Source organism: Coloeus monedula, assembly GCF_965178545.1.
Source record: "Coloeus monedula genome assembly, chromosome: 1".
Taxonomy (NCBI): domain Eukaryota; kingdom Metazoa; phylum Chordata; class Aves; order Passeriformes; family Corvidae; genus Coloeus; species Coloeus monedula.
In genome coordinates this window covers 68,146,093-68,169,676 of record NC_138781.1, presented here as the reverse complement: position 1 = coordinate 68,169,676, position 23,584 = coordinate 68,146,093, and the positions used below count along the sequence as shown (strand labels likewise).

The window sequence follows — 23,584 nt, the reverse complement described above, 5'->3', positions numbered from 1 at the left end:
AGAGTTATAAAGGTTAATTTGGAAAAATCTCAGAAGCTGATAGGAATGGTAATGAGGCCTCAGGATAAGTGAGACTATGACAGATAGTTCTTATGATGTAATGCTAAATTTAGTTTCCACTTATATCATGTAACCCTGCTAAAGTTTTGGGCACATAAAACTCTTTGATAGGTGCCAACCTTTCTTTTCAGCATGCAGTGGAATTCCTGCAAGAAATGCTGAATCAGGCCTTCACGCACACTTTCACTTAAGTTTTTTTCAATTACAATGGTAGTAGATGATTTTTAGAAATAGTTTGTCTCAGGTATTTCTAGCAATATTTGAGCTTTATATCAGTACAGAACCAACTAGCCAAACAAAATATGTATAGAACTGGAGAGCTATAATGCCCACTAGTAAAGTTTTAATTATATTCTACAGATTATTAAAAATAAAAAGCCTTAAATTTGCACCAAAAATAAAGATTGTTAAACCATATTATCAGCAAGGTTTGAGGAGAAGAGGACAAAAATTACTTCCACAAACTGGAGAGATTCTGAAGGGCTGAGAGTTTTGTTCACTATTTCTAGTCAGTTTAAAAATGTCACATTGGGGGTTATTAAGCTAACTGCACTCAAAAGAAGAGATCAAGACATAAACCAGATAGATACCTAAACAAACTACATTTCACATCATATCACCAGAATGGGAAAGTACTTAAAATCATCTTTCACTGAAAAGCTTAACAGGCTTGGTGTCTGCAGTATCACTCTTGCAGAGCAGTCTTAATCTAAAGTCAATCAAAATGGGGGTCATTAAAGGCTAAGAAAAGGTGGAATTATGGAAAGGCACGACTAGGGATGACTTTATGCTGCATAATCTGTTACAGAAATGTAGCCTAATTTATGCTTCTAAGGGAGGCTGATCGAGAAAAGAAGTCTTCATTTGACACAAGGGCTATACAGTCAAATACATTTCTGTGCTCCAAAGATTTATTGCTACTGACTCATATCAGTGTTCTTTACAGATGTGCAAAGCACAGAATGCTTATGCATTTTTTGTACAGCCCAGTATAGCCAGTTACAGCGTATTTGCACAAGATTTTACATGTGCTTGTATCAGAGAAGCAGAAGAATGAACTAGGAAGTCCTCTCTCAAATTCAGGTCAGAATTAATACCAAATAACCAGCTGTGAACTACTTAATTACTAAATGAGCAGAACAGGTTATTGATATTAAAAAGTGATTTAGTATTCATTTTATCTCTAGAAAACTTGACCCAAAGCCCCTGGCAGAATTTTAGGTGGCACTGTGCTGAATTAACACCTGAAGAATCTGTTCCTGTCTCAGAGGTGTTTGTTGACTTAATTGCTATTGTACATAAATATTAATAAATTAGTATAAATATGTAACTTGTGTTCAAAATGAAGCCATGTAATTCAGCTTCAGTGATGGAAATGCTATAGCTCTGCACTTTCTGGACAAACTGAGGAATGTGCAGATCAGACCAACACATATAAGTTTGGAAAGTGACTACAAGGGAAGAAAAAAGAAACCAGGCCTATTCACTCTAGAAACTAAAAAAGAAGATCAAGCTAAACATGTAAGCTGATAAGGAGCTTGCAGAACCTCCTTAATTTTAAATTCCTAAGAACCAGTTAAACAAAACTTTACACAGTGTATTTATAATTCATCACAGGCCTTGAGCAGGGCATGTGCTTTTAGAAGTCTCTTCCAATCTTATACTTCTAGAATTACTGTGACTGTTAATACTATCTCAACACATTTCTTCTCCCAGATTCTACACAGACATGGGAAACAAAACTGTACAGCAGTCTATGAATAGTTTTTCTAACTGTAAAAGAAGCAATGGAGTCTAAAAGTGCTTATTCACTGCGAATTAGCAGGGCCACCACTGATAAAAATCATTTACAAGAAAACTGAAAATATGTAACACTGAAGAAATTTAGATGATTTCTCAAAGGAAAGCTGAAAATTAAAGGTTAAAACCCCTGCCTTGTCTTCTGAACACTTTAATTCCTGTAACATCATATATTACATAAGGCCAGATTGCACAGCTTTTGTCAGCATTTGTAATGCGTGTCTGTGAATACATCAGAAAACACTTATTTCAAAGCCTTCCCCTCCTAGTCTGGAGAGTTAACTATCCAGGCAAGTGGGAAGTCTCTGTTTTCAGATATTGTTGCTAGGTCAAACATGAGAAAAACACCTTCTAAATGTCATACATTCTTTTACAGAACTTCATGTGCAGTCTGCCATGAAAGTTGTCTTTCTGACCTCAAGATAAGGCAAGCTACATCAATTTCAATGTTTGGAATATCAACACAATCGTTTTTCTTTTAGCAGGCATTTAGCTTTTAATTTGTATTTATGCCACAGAGCAATACTGTTTTTTCCATAAGCCAAAACAGAAAATATCTATAGGTCACACACTCTTCTAAAAGCACACAAGCTGTTTTTGGATTACGGTGTCAATTTTCCAATTGATTCAAAGTACCTCAAATCACTCCTGACTATACTTCTGCAGTATCAAATGATACATCCAGCAGTCCTCCTCTGCATACATTCTCCTTGTAACAAATTATTTCAGTGCTCTTCATTTCTTTGGAACTTTCAAACAAAATTGAATTGGTTAGCAAATAAAATGTTTTGACTTTGAAATCTCAGCTTTTTGTAAAAGTTGAAGTCTCACTTAAAGGGAGATTAAGATTTCCCAGATGTCTAAATCCTAGGTCCATGTTGCTCAAATATTATCTGAAAACACACAGGGTGTGAGACTGGTACTGTGACTGTAAATATAGCCATCCAGAAAGACTGGCCAATTGTTCCAAGAAGGTCTTGATTTCACCTAAACTGTCTAAAGATTTGTTGAATGACTTTTAACAGTTATTATTTGAGCAGACAGTACCTAAAAATTTAATTATAACTTTTCACTGCATTATTTACAATTTGTAAGAACAGCCTTTTTGCTTTTAGGTTATTATTTGTAGGAATCATTAGTATCTATAAAAGTCCAGCAGTCTCCAAAGAAAATAGTGGTGGGACCCATAGACAAATAATTCAACTACCTGCTTTGCAAGGACTTTGAAAGGTTGTCATCTATCCCTTATTCCAAGAACCTGGCAACCCCAGGGAGACCCGGTGGTTTTGCTTTCCATATTTTTAAGATTTTGTCACAAGGTCTGATTCCCTGAGTTCACAGAATGGGTCAGGTTGGAAGGGACCACAGTGCGCCATCTGGTTCAACCTCCCTGTTAAAGCAGGGTCATCCTAGAGCACACGGCACAGGATTGCATCCAGATGCGTCTTGAGTATCTCTAAAGAGGGAGACCACGACCTCTCTGGGCAACCTGTTCCAGTGCTCGGTCACCCACACAGTCAAGTTCTTCCTCATATTCTGGTAGAACTTCCTGGGCATCAGTTTATGCCTGTTGCCTCTTGTCCTATTGCTTGGCACCACCAAGAAGAGCCTGGATACATCCTCTTGATGCCCTCCCTTCAGACCTTATGGTCCCCCTCAGCAGCCTCTTCTCAAGGCTGAAGAGGCCCACCTCCCTGAGCCTTTCCTCATAAGAGAGATGCTCCAGTCCCTTGACCAATTTTGTTTCTCTAAGGAGGTCATTCCTACGCTACAATCGCTGATGTCAAAATCACTCTGGTGAGGGTCCCAACCTGCCAAGGGGCTTTAAAATAACCTCTGAAAAGCCGCAACACACACTGCTCAAGATCTATCCTTGAAACCGCCCGGGCTTTAAACGCAGTTCCCCCCTCGCACAAGGGGGGACGCAGAACGAGCGGCTCGGCTCCCCCCAGCAAACCCCCGCGCTCCCAACCTCGAGCGGATGCACAGGGAGCCGGAAGAGGCGGAAGAGACGGGGCGGGCTGAGGGGCGGTGGCACCGGAGGCGGGAACGTAGCCGAGCCCGCCCGCGCTCCGCCCTCCGGCGCTGGCTTTCGCAGCCAGGGAAGGCCGGGAAGATGCTGGAGACGCTGCGGGAGCGGCTGCTGAGCGTCCAGCAGGACCTCACCGCAGGGTGGGTATCGCCTACGGCACCGCGGGGCTGGCGGGGGGAGCGGGAGAGGGGCCCGCGTCGCGCAGCCCGGCCGGGCCGGGGGGGCAAAGCAGGTGACCGGGTGGCGGGGAAGGCGTGGACTGGCACAGGGAGGGAGGAAGAGGAGGAGATTGCGCAGACGGGACCCACTGCCAGGGGTGGTCTGTCACCCGCGGTGTCCTCCTGTTTGCCGGGACAGGCTGGAAGCGCGGCTCCAGGGTCCCGTATCCCCCGTGTTCCCGCCTGGGCTGGGCGGCTGATGGCGGGCTGGCGAGCCCTACGGTGCCGCGGGCGGCTCAGGGGAGGAGGAGGAGCCGCGGTGCCCGGGAAGCAGCTGCGGTCAGGGGAAGGAGGGAGAGAGGGGCAGATAGACCGCTGTTGTGAGAGAAGATGTGAATGGGGTCAATTAGCGCGCTTGAATTTTTTATGAAGTAAGCGACCTTCAAGGTTTTATGGATCAGTGTAATCCCTTAAAGAGCGTTGCTGGGCTCGCTTGCTGTATGGAGAAACTTGCTTTTCCTTGGAAGATGAGTTACTGTCTCTTGGGGAAAAGAAGCGCAGGATAAGCAGATGGAACAGCCCCTCGCTTGCACTAAAAAAGTAGAAAGATATTCTCCCTATGTTGCCTCACAAGGTTTATTTGGATAGGCCCCGTGTCGATCCTGTTTTTAGTACAAGCAGGTGGTCCAAGTGACTGTCATTGGAAGTCAGCGAGTGGCCGGAGGACAAGGTCATGCCTGTGCTGCAGAGCTGTTGGCTCATGATGAGCCACGGGGGAGTATCGTGTTGTAAGCAATTACTTTTAAAAACTATGTGGTCCTTGGCGATGTTAAGGCTGCCTTATAATACCCCTATGGTAAATATTTATATATAGTGAGGAATGTCTGTGTACCTCAGAAACTTAAATAGTTCATCGTGACTTACTTGTACCAGTGTGTGATGGTCAAGAGAAATTGATAGAAGAGGCTGCCAGTCAAACAGATAAATTGCTTACATGTTATCTGTCTCATCTTACCAGACAGCAACTGAATATTAAACTCTCTTAAAAATACAGACAAAAGCATTGCTTTTTATCTGTCTGTGTTTTTTTTTTTTTTTTTTTGGTTCTCAGAGGAGTTGATATCTCAGTAGTCTAAGGCTCTTTTGAAAAGGGTGTTTTTCACATGGTGAAAGAGGACAACAGAAAGGTCATAACATGCCAGATCTGGTGATCATTTAACTCTGTGTTTCCATATATTGCTGCAGTGGAGTCAGTATGTTTCCATGTAGTCTCTATTTTGCTTTCTTCCTAGTGTTGCAATGCTTTGTCCTGAGAACAGTCCCTGATTTCATAATGTCCATCTTTGTGTTTTGGCAGCTCCATTAATGAACTCTTGTTCCAGTGTCCTGTTTTTAAGTGGTATTTTCATCTGTGGTGTAATCTTTTTTTTTTTTGCCATTGGGAACCTGTATCTCAGAACCACAGTGGCAGAGACTGTGGAAGGCGTCTTTTTTTTTCCCTTTAGTGTCCCCATGTAGCCAGAACACAAGTTGACCTGGTTTGCCCCCTCTTCCTTCCTAGACCGTGCAACCTCATTTCTTGGTGTTCTGGATTACTCTGTTCTGCGCCCCACCAAAGTAATAATAGAAGTAATTTTGTGATGTTGAGATTTTAGCTTAAAATTGTAAAATTCTCAAAACACAAAGAAAGTATTTTAGGTGTCAAGTTGTGGTCAACTTGTTAACTTCACATAAATGCTTGCAAAGTAGAACAAGTTGAATTTCTTGAAATTGTGAGGGGAAAGGTTTTCCAGGGCTTTTAAGAAAATAATATCACTTCCCAAGGAATAAGGGAACATGTATGTATGTATGAAAAAGATTAAATTGGGGTTGTATGGTTTAAAAAGAGCAGTTTGGAGTTATTAGCCATTTCTGTGGCCTCGTTCCTTGCTCAGTTGTGTCTGCTGTCTATTTCTGTGTGTCCTGTGAGCAAGGTATCTAAATTTTGACCCATTTACCTGTTCGCAGGCTTTTGCAAGAGGAGGAAAAACAACCAAAATAGGTGCAGAGGACTGCTGCTATTTCAGGCTGGGATGCATACTGGAGAACATGGCAGCAGAGAAGGGCAAATTGCACAGCTCCCTTCAGCAGTGGGGTTCTTCCTCTGTGTGCTGTGGTTGTTGCTACTTGGCTTAGCTGTTGTAAACAGTTCTCTGAGAGGGTGTGGAGACCTGCCTTAGCATGTCTTTTCTCAAATTCTCAACCACCTATTTTGCTGTAGAGCTTTGAAGTTTCCTTTAGTTCCTTGAAAATATGTGGTGGTCGAGTCTGGGGGAGTGCTTTGGCTCCCCCCTTGAAGCAGCCTGAATGTCTGTATATTAGTCTGTTTCTCAGTCCCTGGGTGACTCAGGATTACAGATCTCTCTGGAGGGTATCTTTGGCTCTCAAAGCTCATTTTCATCTTGCTTGTGTCTGTGTCATTTTATTTCTTCCGAATTCTTACTGTCCTGGACAGCTGTGGCTCCAAAAGGCCTCGAGATTGAGGACAGCCATTGCCTTGGTGGTCAGGGAATAGCCAGAGGTTTTGGTTCTCATTGTACTCACTGTACTGTGTCAACTCGACTAGCATATACAGGTTGTGCGAAAAAGAGTGGAAAGAGTTGGGGGGAGGAGGGTTGTTTGGTTGTTTTGGAGGGGGTTTTTTAGCTTTCGAGGAGCAAGATACCAGTCAATTTGAAATGGACCACGTGTGAAACAAGCCTCAGATATGCTCAGTAGCAGTGCACTGTGGTGATGCTGCTAGAGATTCTGAAAGCTGGCAGAAGAAAAGTTGAGCTTGTGCTAGTTTTGTGTTGGCAGACTTGTGGCAAGTGGGTACATGTGTATGTGTGACTGTCATGCTTTTCCTTGCCACGAAAGCCTTCCTGTAAATGGTATTCCTCAGGGCTGGATTGGTTATTTCTATGCAGGTCTTTAATTCCTGTCTGCTAAGGAAACTGTATCAAGAGATGGATGACTTGTATACACAACTCCCATTAAACTTTTCATACTGAAATGCCTGATGCACTTCTACAAAAAATCTCAAGTTTTAGCAGCAGTGTCAGTGGAAGTAAATTCATCTGAAGGTCTCCACAAAACTAAGTGAAATTTGAATTATTTGTGAAACAAGCTGAAACAAAATTAACTAATAGGCTGGAATTAACACATTATGTGTTCAAACAATTTGTTCTCTCGTTTTGGTGTTGTAAATGTCTAATGGATTTGTGTTTTGATTTGTAGGTTGAAGACTTTGGGTGACAAATCAAGAGATGCAAAGAAAAGCAGGCAGAGGTACTTCTGAATGTCTTAATATATAGCATTAATATAGGATGCTGTTGTTAAGGAAAAATTTGAAGAGGCTCATATATATGAGCCAATTACAAGGTCATTTGCATATAACTTTACTATTTTGACAACAGAAAAGCTTAACCAAAGCAAATGCTTTGCTTAATAGAGCCTTCATTGATAGGCCTAAGTAATTTCTAATGGCTGTCAATCGGCTTATAAATTACTATTTAAATGAAATGAATATGCAGTGTTATTGTAGTACCTCATAGAAGATTCAGGTTGCAGTACACTGAAATGTAATTGTTTGCAGTCTCTGTGAATCTCATGCTAAAATTGTAACTCAGAGGTTTTATAGTATAAAAACAGAAATAGGAGCCTTTTTATTGTGGAAAATATGTGTGTAATGAAATACTTCAATTATCTGTTTTAAGAAGTTTTGAGAATTGTGCTGGTTTGGGTATTTTTCTTTCATTGTTTTGTTTTTTGGTTTTTTTCAGTCCTCCGCATTTTAGTTCTCTGCTCGCTCTTTCAACCTCTGTAAGCTACAGGGAAAGAATACTTGATGTCTGGAAATGGCATCTGTGAGAGTTACTTCTTCAGATCAGCTGAGATATGCTTTAGTGTCAAGCATGTTCTTGCTAAAACACACTATGTAGACTCAAATTAGTTTATACACAAGCTCAGTGCTAAAAATAAAGCATCTGAAATGAACTGTCTTAAGTTCTGAATCCTGATGTTTTGGAGGTAAATTTTTTTTTAGCAAGACCAGTTTTATTGACAAGGCATGGAGACTAAGAATGGGGGAAAGTTTGAATAAAACTGTTTTAGGCAACTGCCTTCTCTGTGTACTTCCAGTCCATAATATTTTGGTTCTTCTGGAGTACTGTAATAAATATCCATCAGTTTTTGAGAAAAGCACTGGGTGAACAAATTGAAACAAGGGAATGCTGGGGTGGCTTCTGCTTTGCTGATAAAGTTCAGGGATAAACACAGCTTAGTTTGATTGTAAGGATGGGTGAGGCCATATGGATGGGAGCCAAGGAGAGACCAGTAAGGGTGGTGTTGCAATGGGAGTTTGTCACTGACCCTCTCACCAGGGAGAGAATGATGTTTTCTCTAAACAACTTGGGGAATCCTCTTATCATTAAACCCCCCTTTTTGTGGGGGCCTATAGCTTCCAGCTGCTGGAAGGACAACACATCAGTATGCAATCAAGAAGTGTCCTGGGAGGGTGTCAGGGATAACTTCTTGATGCCTCTTCATAACCTCTCTGGCATGCTGGAATAGCCTTAGGAAAGCCAGAGCTCACCTGGAATTGACATTTACAAGAGATGTCAAGGACAAGAAGAGCTTCTAGCCCTGCATAAAAGGGTAATAAAAGGCTGAAGGAAATCATGGGATTGGTGATGCATGGTGAATTACAGCAAATGTAGAGGCTGTTGAGTTATTTAATGCCTTTGTGGCTTCAGTGCCTTGTGCCTAGTGAAAGGGTTCAAGGAGACTGACCAGTAGTGAATGAAAATAGGCTGAAGATACTCAATCCATAAAAGCCCATAGGACCGTATGTGCCAAGAGGTACCTTGTGAAAATCAAGAGGTACAAATTCCTGTTTCCCTGGGAAGAAAGTATCCCCTGCAACAATGCAGACCCGGGCTGACAGGCTATCTGGGACATAGCTTTGCTAAAAAGACCCTGGGCTTCTTGGCAGACAGCAGGCTGAATGTGAGCCAGGGACATGCCTTGCAGCAGGGAAGGCCAAGAGCTAATAGGGTGGTACAAATAAGACCCAGATAGTGGGATTGAGGAAGGTGATTGTCCCCTGAATTCAGCACACTTTAACTGCCCTGTCCAGTTTGGTCCCCAGTGTGAGAAAGGTGTTAATATTCTGGAGCAATTTAGTGGAGGGCCACCAAAATGGCTGGGGCAGGAACTCTGTGTATGAGGAAAGGCTGAGGTGGGCAGTTGTTCAGCCTGGAGAATAGGTGACTTCTGGGAGACCTAGCAGCAGCCTGTCATTACCTGTGAAGTGGTTATTGAGGAAACTGGTGTGTGGTGGGAACACAAAAGGTGATAGGTGTAAGTTGAAACAAGAAATGGTCAGGCAGGAAAAGCTGAGAACAGCTTCCTGAGGAAGCTGCTTCAATCTCATAGCTGATCCTGATTTTAAGAGGGGATTGCAGTAGAAACTTCCTGGGATCCCTTTCCACCTTACTGGTTCTGTCACTTTTCCCTTGCCTTAAGGACAAAAAGGTTTAATTTATGGTAGTTGGGTTGGGTTTTTTTCCACTCAAGTTATTTAGATGGTAGTGCAAACCAGTCTGTTTGGGTGATCTTCCAGGAGACTAATCTTGGATGACATCAAGATCTTCACATCCTTCAAAATGCCGCATTGTTAATTTTCTATAACTTGTTATAAGATGTCTTTATAATTCAAGCTGTTATTAATGAAAGTGTATGCATAGAATAAGAGATCATGGAGCATTAAACTGGCAAAGGTTCTTTAGCTTAGTATTTATTTTTAGTGTAGGATATATTAAGTGCAATATCTTGTATTGAGGGACATGAACTTGTGTAGTAGTCTTTTTTTCAGAATATTTCTGTGCTCTGTTTTAAATTAAAATGATTTTTGTCCTGTATCTTTGTTAACTATACTTAGAAATTATTTCATAAAACTTGTTTTTAATGGACACAGTTGAAAAGAGGTAAGAGTAGGCTATCATAAAACAACAAGGGAAAAAAGCTTTGGAATATTCTTGTAAGATACACTGTGTAATGCATTGTACACCAAAATTGGCAAAATGTTTGTCCAAGTAAGAACAGTAGGAAACATTTCTGTGCTCAGCATATCTGTCAAGTGCAACTGTGTGCACACATTTTTTATAACAGCCTTCTATTATTAACGATTTTGTATATTTGGAATTTGTTTTACAGAACTGTTCAGTGTTTGCCAGAGTTTTCTGCTGGACTGGAATTACTAAGCAGGTATGACCTTCCTGTCCTTTATTAGTGTCTGCTTCCTATATTAGACTGAGAAAAGGAGAAGAAAATCAAAGTGTTGCTAATAGGTTGTTGGATGCTCTGCAGTTAGTAGTGTGGAGTGGTTACCAAATGACTAATGTGTTTAAAGCTTGCCCAATCCTTAAGTGCTGTCATGTTAATGAAACTGAAGTTCTGGAGGAAAAGCCACATTTGAAAGATGACTTTAGTCCATGTTATAGTGCAGAGGGTTGAAGGAGGCATGCACTGAGCCCCAGTCTGTGGTCTCATAACTTAGACATGTTTGATATCATTTCCTTCTGTCTTTTTTTTTTTTTTTTTTTTTAATTGGAAGGGGTATATGTATGATTACAGTTTTGTTAATTTTTTTCATTTTGTTAATGAACTTGGATTCCAAGTAATGTTTAAGGCAGTGTGTTGTCTTATGAGTATTGCTGGGTCCATTTAGTTTTTAATGCCAGCTATCAGGTTAAAGAGTATTAATCACTTTTTCTTTAAAAGACATTGTTTCTCACTGCATATTTGTCTTGGCAGAGCAGTAAGTACTGGAAAGATTTACACAGCTTTTTAAGCTGTAATTTCTGGTAGTACCTGTAAATATAAGTACAGTGATATCCATGAATTCCTTGGTAAGGAGAGCACAGTAAGAAAAGTAATTTATCTTTTCTTCAGATATGAAGATGCTTGGGCTGCCCTTCATAAAGGAGCCAAAGATTGTGCAAAAGCTGGAGAGGTAAGAAAAAATAATGCCATGCTTGAAATATTCTGAAGTGTGTAAATAATTTTAAACAAAAATTTTTAGTACTAGCCTACAGGGTTAATCTTGGCCCCTAGGTAAGCGCCCACACAGCCTTGTTCACTCACACAGTAATGTATACAACAATGTAATGCAAACCTGAAATAATGCAATGTAAACAGTTGCAAAGATGATGTTGCATGTTACTGCTGTAGCTCTTTAAAAGCAGTGTGGGGGGCTGGGAAAGTACAGAACGTATTTGGGGTTGAGTCACCTCAGTGGTTTGTGTCAGGGCAGGGCTGTTGCACTGACACTGTTCGCTGCCCACTCCTATAGCACAAGGGACAGCAAGATTGGATTGCCCAGCTGAAAAGATTTGGGAAGTGTTTGTGTTTTCTCCTCATTTCATTCACTATTCCTGCCCTGGAAGCAAAGTGATAAGTAGTGTGGTTTATTTGTGGAATGAAAGGAAAGGAAACTTCTAGTAAGTATTACCAATGCATTACTCAGCACCAGGCTTTCAATTTCGAGCCATATTTATGGGGCAGTGTAATCTGGGTCATGATTCAGAGCAGGACTGAGCTGTGGGGTTCTCTGTCCTGGCTGAAACCTTCACTTTGGCTGGGTACATACTTCCTGGCTCTCCTGTTTACTTAGGAGACTTCTCTGTATAGTTTTCCAATGGATAAGTAACACACTGTGTATTTATGGTAAGAAAGAAAGTCTCTTATGTTCTTCTTTCTCTTGCCTAATGGAATGGCCCTGCTTTTCCCTGCATTCTAGTGAAAACCTTCAGGCATTGGAGATGGAGTTCTCCTTGCCCGTTTGGCATGTTTTACTGCTCATAATGATCTTTTTTTTTAGCCAGTCTCTTAAATGATGTGATCACAATTTTATAATACTTGCTATAGTTCGCTTTAAAAGCTGTCATTCTAAAAGCAATGAGAGGCTTCATATATATTAATCTAATATAACCTTATTCCCATATATTATGGCTGCTTGGGAAAATGAGAACAAAAAACTTGAAAAAGACTGAAATTTTCTGTGAAATGCAGATATTTACTTCAGGCATAAGCCAGTGTATATATTGCTTATGGAGTTTTGTTTGTTACTTTTTTTATAAAAGTGGAAAATAAAAACTGTGTAAGCACAGAAGATTGGCTGTACCATAGAAGACCTACAGGTGCACTTGTCCAGCGTCCTATTTCTTCTTACTTGTGCTGTCTTATTTATAAATGTTGAATAGAGAAGGAAACTGAAAATTTCAAGCTTTAATTGCAGCCTACAGTCTTACCATGTTAAATGGCAGATGTTAACTACCAGTTTCATGTACAAAATAGTCCTTTTAGATGATTGTCATTTCAGCTGCATTCAGTTATCTCCGGGCTGAAATGTTCGTGATGTTTGTCCCCATCTTATGGTGGCTTGGTTTGGGTTTTTTGTTTGCTTTACTGTTTTACTGAGATAAATACCATATCCCAGTTTCCAAAATAGACCTGGCTTTTATAAAATAAGACTGTTTGGTCTTCTGAAGTGTTCCATTTCTCACTGGGCTTTGGAACAAATTTCCAAAACTTGTCTGGTGAAACAGGATGTTCTTTTAACAGGGATAGATAGCTGAGGGAATTTGCAAAAGATAGAAGTTGTTCTTTAAAAAGAATGGATCTAAAGTGGGTAGAATTGTAAATTTGGGGGCGTCTTTGCGCATTGCTCAGGCTTTTTCAGTTTCTGCAAATAAAAACTATAAAAATTGAGGAATTCAGAATGCAGATACAGCCACAGGCTGTAGTTGTGTGCAAGAGGAGGAGTAGGTAATGGAATTAAGAGCAGGGAAACAATAATTGAATCATGTCAATTGTATGTAAGGGAAACACTTGTTACCTAAGATCTCTTGATCCTGGTGTTTTTCATAGAATCTGACCTATATAAGCAAAACTTTTAAGCAGTGTATCCTTTTCTCATTATCGTATTATGTAAGAAAAAATTAGGAAGAATGAACAAAAATTGAGCTAATGTAGAAATGTGCTCATAAACACTTGGCACTACTGCAGTTTATCACAAGAGCAGAAGAGCAGTACTATTATAAAGGCAACTTTGTCATTCCTTTTACTTAATTTTCTAGACTATTTTGCACGTGCAGAGTTTTCAGTTTTGTTGTGAAGATGAAATTGGAATGGCTGGCAACATTAAACTGTTCATCTAAATATGCCTAAAATCGCAGCACTGCATTGTTATTGTGCACCAGTGCAACCCTGCTGCCAAAATTTCAGGTACATCTTGTTTACAGTTAATAACATCCATAAAATACTTCCTGCATTGATTAGTATATTGAGAAATAACTTTCTGTCATATTTTTCTTCAATGCATTTTGATGGAAATATTCCATAATACAGGGGATTTTTTGAGCATGTTGTGTATTTACTTGAGAAGTGCACAAGTGGCAGTGCTGTGGGGTTGCTGTGCTGATCTTATGCTTCCAAATGTATTAATTATAAAAATTAGTCCAGATACTCATAAACAGGTAAATAAATTTGCAATTAAAGACCTGTTTGTTGCAGCTGGTCGACAGTGAAGTTGTGATGCTTTCTGCACATTGGGAGAAGAAAAGAAACAGTCTGGTGGAGCTGCAGGATCAGCTTCAGCAAATACCAGGGTTTTTAGCAGATCTGGAATGCCTCACAGCAAGCCTAGGTAAGTTCTTACAGACATAACATGCATTCAAGTTAGTACAGAGGATTAGGCGGTAGTTCAGCTGTTGTGAATGTTGTGGTTATAAAATTTAATTTTACTTTCTATGGTAAAACTGTAGTTCTTAAACAAACTGTTTTTTTTAAAAGATCAACAAGTAGCAGTGGTTGCTCTCCCAGCAGTTAAAATTTTGTATGTGTCATTATTTGAAAAAAAATAATTCTGACAGATGTTTGAACAGCTGAAAAATGCTATTCTTGAAGTCTTATTAAATTGTTAAAACCTTTGATAGTATGAACACTCATGTATATAGCTGCTTCTTTTGGAGTCTATGTAATTTTATATAATAATGTTTTAACTCATCATTTGGGGTGGGATGGGGGGAAATTTACCTGGTTAGGGACACTTTCAAGGCATAAGCCTTTGGTTTTGAGTAACTGTTGGTTCCAAAGCTAACTTCCATAGTTTGAATTAATGTATGGGGTTAAGATATTCTGAAGGGATACCCAGCTTTTCTATAGGTGAATATTAATGCTGCCTTTTAAGATTAGGAAATACTTTGAGTTTGTTAGGTGGGTTGCAGTTTTTATAACTTTATCAAATATTAACCTGTTCATTTAATTTAAAGATGAAAAGGTGACTACTTTGGTGGACTAATTCTGGAACCTCTCATACAGAACTGTTGATTCACTGTTAAAAATTAAATTAGGAAAAAAATGTTGGGGACTCTTAGTCTCTGAAAATCTCTACCATAGCTGAGCCTTGAAAGGGGGATGCAGCATTTGACAAGCAGTAACCCTGTCTGTCCACAGCATGTCTCTTGATGCTTCCATGGAAATCTATACAAGGTGCATCAAATTAAAGCTTAAAAAACCTGCTGTCTGCATATGGATTTTAGGTAGCTAAGTTCCCCAGGGACCGTGACTGCACTCTGCTTTCTTTCTGCAGCTGGGAAGCATGCAGAAATTCCTCATGTAATTGCAGCTCTGTTTTTTTGTGGGGTGGGCTGGATTTACATGCTGATGTGATGTGAAGAAAAGGAGGGTTCTTTTCTGTCTTCAGAGGCTAATTTCTCATTCTGCTATGGTCAGTGGACATGCACAAATCAGCTTTTGTTCCTAGGTAGGCTGGTAATAACTTTGCTATTTATTCTGAACCAAGGAATGTATTCCAGTTTTTATTACAATTTTCTTATACCATTTTGTTTAATAAGGCTTTATCATCTGTGCTAACCATTTAATATTGGCTTTTTGAAAAAAAAAATTTCTAAGGAAATAAAAATTTATATAATGTTTTATTAAAATACTGGTTTTAATATCATTGTACAGTCCACTGATAGCCCAAAGATAAATAATATAATAGAAAGCTAATGGAATTGCCTTTCTAGCTCATAACTGCAAATGCTGTAAATCCTGATGAATTTGGGCTACCTTCTGATTCCTAATACAGCTTTATGAACTAGAATTAATCTCACTCTGATTGTAGAGTTTCTTGGAGAGGTATATCTCTAGAATATTTCTGATACTGCAAAAGTAGGATTTAAGGAAGCATTCAGCAGCCTGCTCAGGGAAGCTAATGAATTTTGAAGTATACTGCTAGGGCTGTGAGATTTGAACCAAACCTTCTAGCTTTACCTTTTGTGTCAGATTTTATCTGTTTTATTGTTTATCTGGAGTTTCTTATTAGTTCCTCCTAGCAACAGAAATTTACTGCAATATTCTACTCACTGTTTCTAGTTTCTGTAACTCTTAACTAACTGCTTCGTATAAATGTAAACTGTATTCAGTTTTCCAAGAGATGACTATTACTCTGACTGTAAATTTTCAATATGACTGAAACATTCTGTAAAAAAAAAAAAGTGGAAATAGAATTGCAAAGTGCTGGGTTATGCATCCAAGATGTAATTTGTCTAACCTTCATCATTTCAACAAAATAATGGTTCTGTCTTGTGACATGATATGTTTCTAATAAATGTATTCATGCTTTCATTTTCAAAGTAGATAGAGGAGCCTGGCTGCTTTTGGTAAAAGAAATTTCAGATAATGGAAATGAACCTTTTTAGTGACCTACTTAAAATTGGTATGACTCATGTACACATTCTTCAGCTTTTGCTCTGTATTACAGGACACATTTTTATTAGCAATTATGAAGTTCTTTAGCTTAGATATTCATATTATCAGTCATTCCTCACTTGAAGTAAAAAGTCTGTGTCTTCATTTGATAAAATTATTGTATTATGCAACGTCTTGTAGCTGCTATTGAGAACTTTGAAGAAAAAATTACTCTCATGTAAAAGTGAAAAGGACAGTTACTGCCCTTTCAAAGTGAAAAATTGGAATCGTCACTTAAGGCAGTTTTTATTTGAGATGTTGTAGAAAATACCTGCTCACCGATATCTGACATACCTATCTTAATATGAAATACGTTTTATGTTTGAGCAGTGGCATTTTGCTCAAACGTCTGTTTTGATTTCAGCAAATCAATACACACAAACATTGATTCAAATCCTGTTTTTCTCCTTTCCTTTTTTTTTATTTTAAAGATCAGATGTTAAGCATTAACTGGATACTAGTTTCGGAAAGACTGGTCTTGTACATAGGTGACAGATCCAACATAGGTTGGAAATATTTTACTGGTGGGACTGGGAAGAATATAAGGCTGGGGGTGTATTTGTGGAGATAAAAGCCTTTGCCTCTTAGTCTTTAGGGGGTTTTTTTGAAGTATGGGCTAGGTGGGTGTGAAAATCCATTGGAGAAGCAGGACCTTTTGCACTGCTTAGAAAAAGTATCCTTGTTTATAATCTTGAGCAGAAAGTTAGTCTTTTTTATTTCAGATTGTGTATCGAGTATGAAAGTTGCCATTCTCTAGCTTTGCAAAATTCAGTCTAATTTTTTCAGAATTTGCGTTTATCTTTTACTGAGAAAATTCCGGAAAATATTGGGAAGATTTACATAAAACCAGGGGATTCAAATAGTATAGTGTAAAGATAGCTGTGTTCAACAGGGAATTTCTCCTTAGGCTCCAGGGCACAACACTTCAGCAGAGAGGTAGAGATATGTATGTATAAAAGGCATACAGTTTGGTGCTGTAAACTTGGAGGTGTCTGAGGATTAAATACACAAGGAAAAGGATCCTAGGATACTTGCAATGTAGCTGCAGCAACGAAGCTGCTTTAACTTCATGTAAGTGGTATAATACTAGCTGGGTTTAAGATCTTTTCTGTAAAAACAGATAAAAATTGAGCACTAGTAGAACTGTAATTATATAAAGTTCTTTCCTTTTTTTGTGGCAGTTGAATTGAACTCTTTCTGTTCATATATGTCTTTCACTGCTCATTTTAAGCTTTTAGTAATATCTGCCCCTGTGTGGCCTAGAGGTAGAGGGAACATCTTTGATGTAATTGCTTCCATCCTTTCTGCTTTTTGCCTTTTAGTCAGGAAATAAATGAGCTTTGTAGAAATGTCTTTAATACTCCTGCATGGTTTCTGTTGTTTGAGTGGCTGGGACAGTGCAGGAAAGATACATCTAAAGTTAGTGGAAACCTGTTTTCTGACATACAGCTGTGATTTAGCTATTCTAACAAATTTTGTACTCATACAGAACTACAGCTAACGTAGGTTTCAGTTAGAAAAATTAGTGGTAAGTTTAAATTAGGTACACTTTAGAAAGAAAGTGTTTCAGGTAAAAATATTTGAAGTTGTTGTGTTCTCAGTAAGTACTTTAATATCTAATAGCTGGTAAACTAAGAAAAACAGTGTGTGCTGATGGAAGATAATTCAATGTAATGTCATCTGACCAAACTTGAAACATACTTTAGAAGAATTAAAATTAAAAGCTTCAAATAATGTTGTTACACTTGTGGTAATGTAAGAAATACAGGCTATAATTGGAGTGATGTGATCTAAAGAACAAGTTATTTTTTCAGCTATCTAATAAAAAATACTATTTCTACCAAGTGTGGCATATTGCTATACATGAAAATTCTTAATCTAGAGGTAAATATATTTTTTAAAATCTGAAAAAGATTTAGAGGAGATGGGGTTTTTTACAGCCTAAGTTTCAAATCAATTTAATCTGTGGGTTTGTTTGGTATTGCCTTTGTATGCACAGTGCATATATTCTCATTTGGGTAAGAGAGATGTTAATTCTCAGCTGAAGCTGGTGCTACTGCACCAGAGCTTGTCTTCAAACTCTTATTGTGAAATGCAATTTTTCTTTCACTTCAGAAAGGAAAAAAACTTCTGAAACCTGTGTTGCAGTAAAGCAGGATTGTTGCCTCCTGGTGAGATCTTTAGTGTCCATTCCTGTTCTTCAGGAGCACGGTGTTTTCTGCAATTCCCACTAGAGGCTGCTCAAATTCTAGTGCTAGGAATCAGTTGCTCTCTAGAATTCACTTTTCTTTATCTTCTTTATTTTCCTGTCCTTTGTTGTTGTCTTTTAATATTATTTCAATAGCAAATACAGCAAAGCAGGTGGTAGGTTTTTTATGTGGAAAAAACAGTAGTTGATAGGTACCTTACAAAATTGTCTTCAGCCCTGCTGTGTTGAAGAATTTTGCAGATTAATAAGGGAGCAATCATTCTGAAAAGCAAGTTAGCACAGTATAAGTATTTGGATTTTAATACACTCAGAGAAGTCCATTTCTTAAGCAGAAAGGGCCTGCCAATTATAATTGTAACCATGATATTACACTTCGAATGCATCAGGATTTTGTGAGAGAAAATTGAGTATGTGGTAAACAATGAGTGTTCCACATCACAAGATGTAGAACTGAAAACATTTTTTTCCTCTCAGACTTGTTTCTGCATTAATTGTCAACTGCCTTTCTTTATTTTTTTTGCCAGTCCCTCCCCTGTCCCCTCAGTGATCTGTATACAGGCAAATAATTAAGGGAAATATTTGCTGATTATATGATTCATGTTTCCCTTTCTTACTGTTGTGGATCTTACTTGTTAGAGACTAAAAAAATCGTGTTAAGTGAAGGTGAACATATGAATATTTACCCTAGGAAATTTGCTTATGAAGTCTTAACTTCTGCTTTTTTAGGGGAACCTTTTTAGGATGGCTATTTATAATGGAGCAATGGCTAAGGAAGTTGAAATTATGTGTAGTCCAAGATAGGCTTCAAGTAGAATGGCCAATCCAGAATGGAAGATTGGACTGATGCCTTCAGCTTACTGTTTCCTTCTTTTGAGCATTCAAAATACATTAACTTTGGCTGCTATTTGTTTGTAAAAATGTGAATTATTCTTACACCTGCAATTTACTTTCTCTCTGGTATAGGAGAAATCCTGGCAAAAAGACAAATAATAGTCCTGTAATTTACACAGTTCCATCCCAGAGTGACTAGCTGGTCAGGGTTTGGGAAGATAGTTTTTCCACTGTGGAATCCTGAGGAGAGAAATGAAATTTAGCACTAATCACTGTCAGGGAGAGTAATCCTTTGATACAAGATTCACATGGGTTAATTCAGATGAGGAGGGACCCCAGGAATTTCTGCTCAAAGCAGTGTGAGCTATGAGATGAGATCAGTTTTCTCAAGACTTGTCATAGACAAGATCTATTTGAAGTTGAGACTGAGCAATTATGTTTAAAGGTGAGATCTAGAGATGTGTTTGTAAAATAGGTAGATTTAATTGTAAAATTTACGTGTATGTGAAATAGGTAAATCTTTATATTTAGCTATCAGTAAAGGGTCTGTCTTCAGAGACATAAATACATATTTACTTATATTACCATGAGACCATGTGAAAGTTAAAATCCTTCCCGTATGCTTTACTTTTGCTTCATTTGAATAAATGAAGATTTGACTTGGCTTTGGTCAGCACGGCTTTATTCCTTGGACTGGTACTGTGTAGGAAGGGCTAAATTGACAGTCTGCTCAAGAAGGAAAAGTACGAGTCCTGCATGCTTCTCTTCCTCAAATATAGACCACAAACCTGTGAGACCACGATGCTGGGGCAAGTAGAGTGCTTCAGCATCTTACCACAAGGGAACCTCAGGTAGATCTCCCTTCAACGTGGCTCTGCTGCCACTCTTTACTGTGGGATTTGGGCTGAGATTTGTTTATCTTTTGGAGCCATTTATATGTGTGTAGTTATTACCATGTTAATTATTTACCTTTACTAAATCCTGCTTCAGTTCAGGTGAGTTGTCTGTCTGTTGATGCAATTTGATATTCATACAAATATTTCTTATAGCCCAGCTAGAGGCGAACTTTGAGGAAATGGAGAATCATCTGCTGTGTCTTGAGGAACTATGTGAGCAGTGTGAATTGGAAAGATACAAATGTATGCAGACACTACAGCTGGAAAACTACAAGAAAACAAAAAGGTAAATAGAACAATTGTTATAAATAGAAATTAGCATATATTATAAACCTTTTGTAATCCCCCCCCCCCCCCCCCCCCCGCCCTCGTATAGAGTATAATCCCTTCTATTTTAATCTTTTAAAGAAACAATAGTCAGGACATTGCAAATTTGTAGTTGATTCATTGAATGTCTTAGTGATGAATAAAGAGTACGTGTGTTTGGAAAATTATCACTACATTGTTGTTAAGATGAAGTCATGTTTATTATTCTCTGCAAAGAATTGGAATAAGTGCTGTTGTTAATAAGCACAGATGAATTGATGTTTCTTTTAATCCCTTGCCCTGGTTTATGGATTTCTTTTTTTTTTTCTCCCACGTACCTGACAGTTTAGGAACTGAATTTTCCTCTATCTTCCTTTCAGTTCCATCATATCATATCAGTGCCTTTCACTCTGTATGAAAGGTATTAATCTCCTGCCATTCTCTTACTTGGAAAACCAGGGCATTAATTCTTGGAATCGAAGTTCAACTTACAGCAGTATGTGTGAAAATTCAGAACTTTGAACTCGTGAACTTCAGGTTTACCTAAAAGATAAAGTAGCAAGAGAAAAATATTAAGTGCTTAAATGACTTAAACTGTTGACTTGCTTGATTTTTATTACTGCCAGTGCCAAAAATAGCCTAATATAAGGAGATAAGAAAAGCAGTATTACATTCATTATATAAATTAGGAAATGAGTTGAATTGAGCAGTTTGTAAAAGACAGTGTCTGACAGCCTGGTAGGGAGGGGTGGGTAGATGTGGGTGTTGACTGACATGGGGATAACCAGGTTACTTGATCTGTCCAGGCAGGAGTCCTACTGTTAGCCAGGGGAAGCACCCTGGCACCCTCCTTGGTTGTGGAAGCAAGTTTGATACATATGGTAAGGGCAGAACAGCTGGTTTGTTTCACAGTTCTGATGAGGAGGTAGTGATCAAGAGCAGGACTGTGCCAGACAGCACTGGCCACATTTTGCTTAGCTTATCTGTGTTCTTTTTCTTGACCTTTCTTGCCATTTTTGTAGCTCTTTCTATTTTTATGTGTTCTTTTAAATCCCAGTCTTTTCCCAAAAGACCTATTCACCCCTGATTACTTTTTCACTATTGGTCCTCATGTATTATCTAGGGAATCTTAGCCTTCTATGGTGTTACAGATCCAGTTACTGAAGGAGTGCTGGTGTTGTAGGTTCTACCTCCAATACCTTACAGCTTCCCCTTCAGCTTTCTGTGAAATTTGGCTGTTTCTCACCTAACTCCCCTTTAAACACCTGTAAAATCCAATCATCCCTAGTGGTGCTGTCTGTGGCTTTTGTCAGTATCTTATTATATTATGTCACATCTGGCAATTCCTCATGTCATGTCCCTTTAGTTTTTCACATTCTGTTCAGTTGTCTTAACCTCAGGACAGGGCCTCAGCAGTAGTCTGTAATTTTCCTGCAGCCTGGATTTTCTCTTTCCCAGGTCAGGGCAATTCCATATTCTCTCTTCAGGAAGAGTCCACAGCAGACAGTATGGCTGAATATTCAGTTGTTCAGACCTACTTGAGTAATCTAAATATTTAAGGGTAATAATTCCAAAATTCTAAATATGTGCTATTGAACCAAATAACACAAATTTAAAATGTGTGTAAAGCAACAGATTTGGTCCCAAATAATAATCTTTCTACGGTTTTCTGAGTGGATTTTGTTCTCTCTGCCATCCTTGCTCCCTTTCCCATAGCCTCTGCTTTCAACATCAAAATAAAGTGTTAAACCATTGCCTGCTCTGCTTAGTAGCATCTAATCAGTTTTATAAATAGAATGCTAAGCAAGCTACTTAGGGTAATTATAAGCTGATTACATTTGGTCAGAGCTAGCAAAACAGGAAGAATACAGGTAATTTCTGGTTGATCATTACCACTGTATTTATTTAGGTAAGAAATTAAGTGCTAGCTCAATTACAGGAAGGACACTTGCCACTGTAGGTACTTGAAGAGTGAGCAGTCGGTTAACTTGACGTGAGTGTGATTTGTGGTGTATGCTTGGAACTCGTGTCCTGTCTTCCTCTCTTTAGAGCTTGGGGTTTTTACTGTGATACCAGCTGAAAGAATCAAGGGGGGCAGGGTTCAGGAGTCTATGCTCTCTCTTTAGCACAAAAATTATTTTCAGGGACTGAATGGTTTTGTGTTTGAAAAAAAAAAAAAGTATTTCATGTATTTTGACAATATAGGAATGAAAACTGAGATGAATATGAACTCTAGAAACTCTGGTTATTTTAAGCATGTAACAAAACGTAATGTTGTTATGAAGTCACTGTAGAGCTTAGGCTAGAGGCTCATGTATTTCAAATCTTTTGAAAAAACCCTATATGAAAGACTTAGAAGGAGGTGCTTTAGGTCAACATTAAACCTCTGAAATGCATCTTATGGTAACTGTGGGAACTTATTTTAATAAGTAAGTCTACCTATTAAATAGAGCAACTTTATTTCAGTTCAAACAGATCAATTTTTTTCCCTTTTGTCATTGTGTTGAGTACTAATTTCAAAGTAGGTTCATCAATCCAGGATCTTTCCCAAGTTATTTAAAAGCCTGGTGTTTGGGAGGCCTGGGGTTTTTTTTGTGAGCTTATCTCTGGAATTTTAGTATTTTCTTTTTTGTGTTTAAATCCATTGATCAGGGTACCAGTACTGTTGTATGAAGTCTAGATTCTACCCTTGTTTTCTCTAGTTAGTCTGTCTGCAATTTTGGATGTATGTTAGGATTAAACCATGTCATTTTGTTTCCTGTCTTTTTTCACTCAAGCACAGTTCTTCTTCCCTTTCCTTCATTCTCCTACTGAGGATATTATGATTGCAGAAAACCTTCTGTATCTCTTTAGTCTCATGTGGCAATTCTTGCTTCCCCAAGTGCACACTGTCCTTTAGGAAGCACTGTCAGGAGCTCACTTCTGTGTCGTCTTTTTATGTGCCCTGAGTGGCAGCCTTGTGGTGTAAGATAAAATGTTTCTGACCTGAAGCTACACTTCCTATGAAGCTCTTGGTACCATTTGTGTCCATTTCAGAGAGATCACCATGTTTTGAAAAACAGAAATCTCTAATTATTTTGGCAATTAAAAGGAGCTGCCCAACTATAGCATTTTGTAGGAATACATTGGGAATAGCAGAGTCCTTGTCATTGGAAGTGAGTGAATAGATTTTACTGTGTGTTATTTGACTTGAAACATAATTGTCTGAATGTTAATTTTTTAAGGACATCTTGTTTAAGACCCCTCTCTATTTTTCAGTATTTGTCAGCTTTAAGAACAGACATAGAAGGAAAATAAATGTAAAAATCTGAAATTCAAACCTTAGTGGGACTATTGTTTTTCCTTTTTGATGAGATTTAAACAAATGCTTTATTTGAAGAGAAAATGAGTCTTTAAATGTGTGTTTATTCCCAATTTTTGTATTTTAGAGGTTTATTTGTGGTCAAATAATGTG

At 38.5% G+C, this 23,584-nt stretch overlaps 1 protein-coding gene across 1 annotated transcript in view; it reads left to right on the top strand.

The window, feature by feature from the left end:
• Positions 1-3,935: 3,935 nt before the first annotated feature.
• The window catches only part of DTNBP1 (dystrobrevin binding protein 1), a 63,420-nt gene continuing 43,771 nt past the window's right edge, over positions 3,936-23,584 (top strand). Inside the window, exons 1-6 of the mRNA XM_082284990.1 lie at positions 3,936-4,032; positions 7,309-7,359; positions 10,288-10,338; positions 11,026-11,086; positions 13,648-13,780; positions 19,978-20,110. Of these exons, the coding sequence (XP_082141116.1) occupies positions 3,977-4,032; positions 7,309-7,359; positions 10,288-10,338; positions 11,026-11,086; positions 13,648-13,780; positions 19,978-20,110 (485 nt within the window). The 5' untranslated portion in view covers positions 3,936-3,976. The remainder of the gene's footprint in view (positions 4,033-7,308; positions 7,360-10,287; positions 10,339-11,025; positions 11,087-13,647; positions 13,781-19,977; positions 20,111-23,584) is intronic.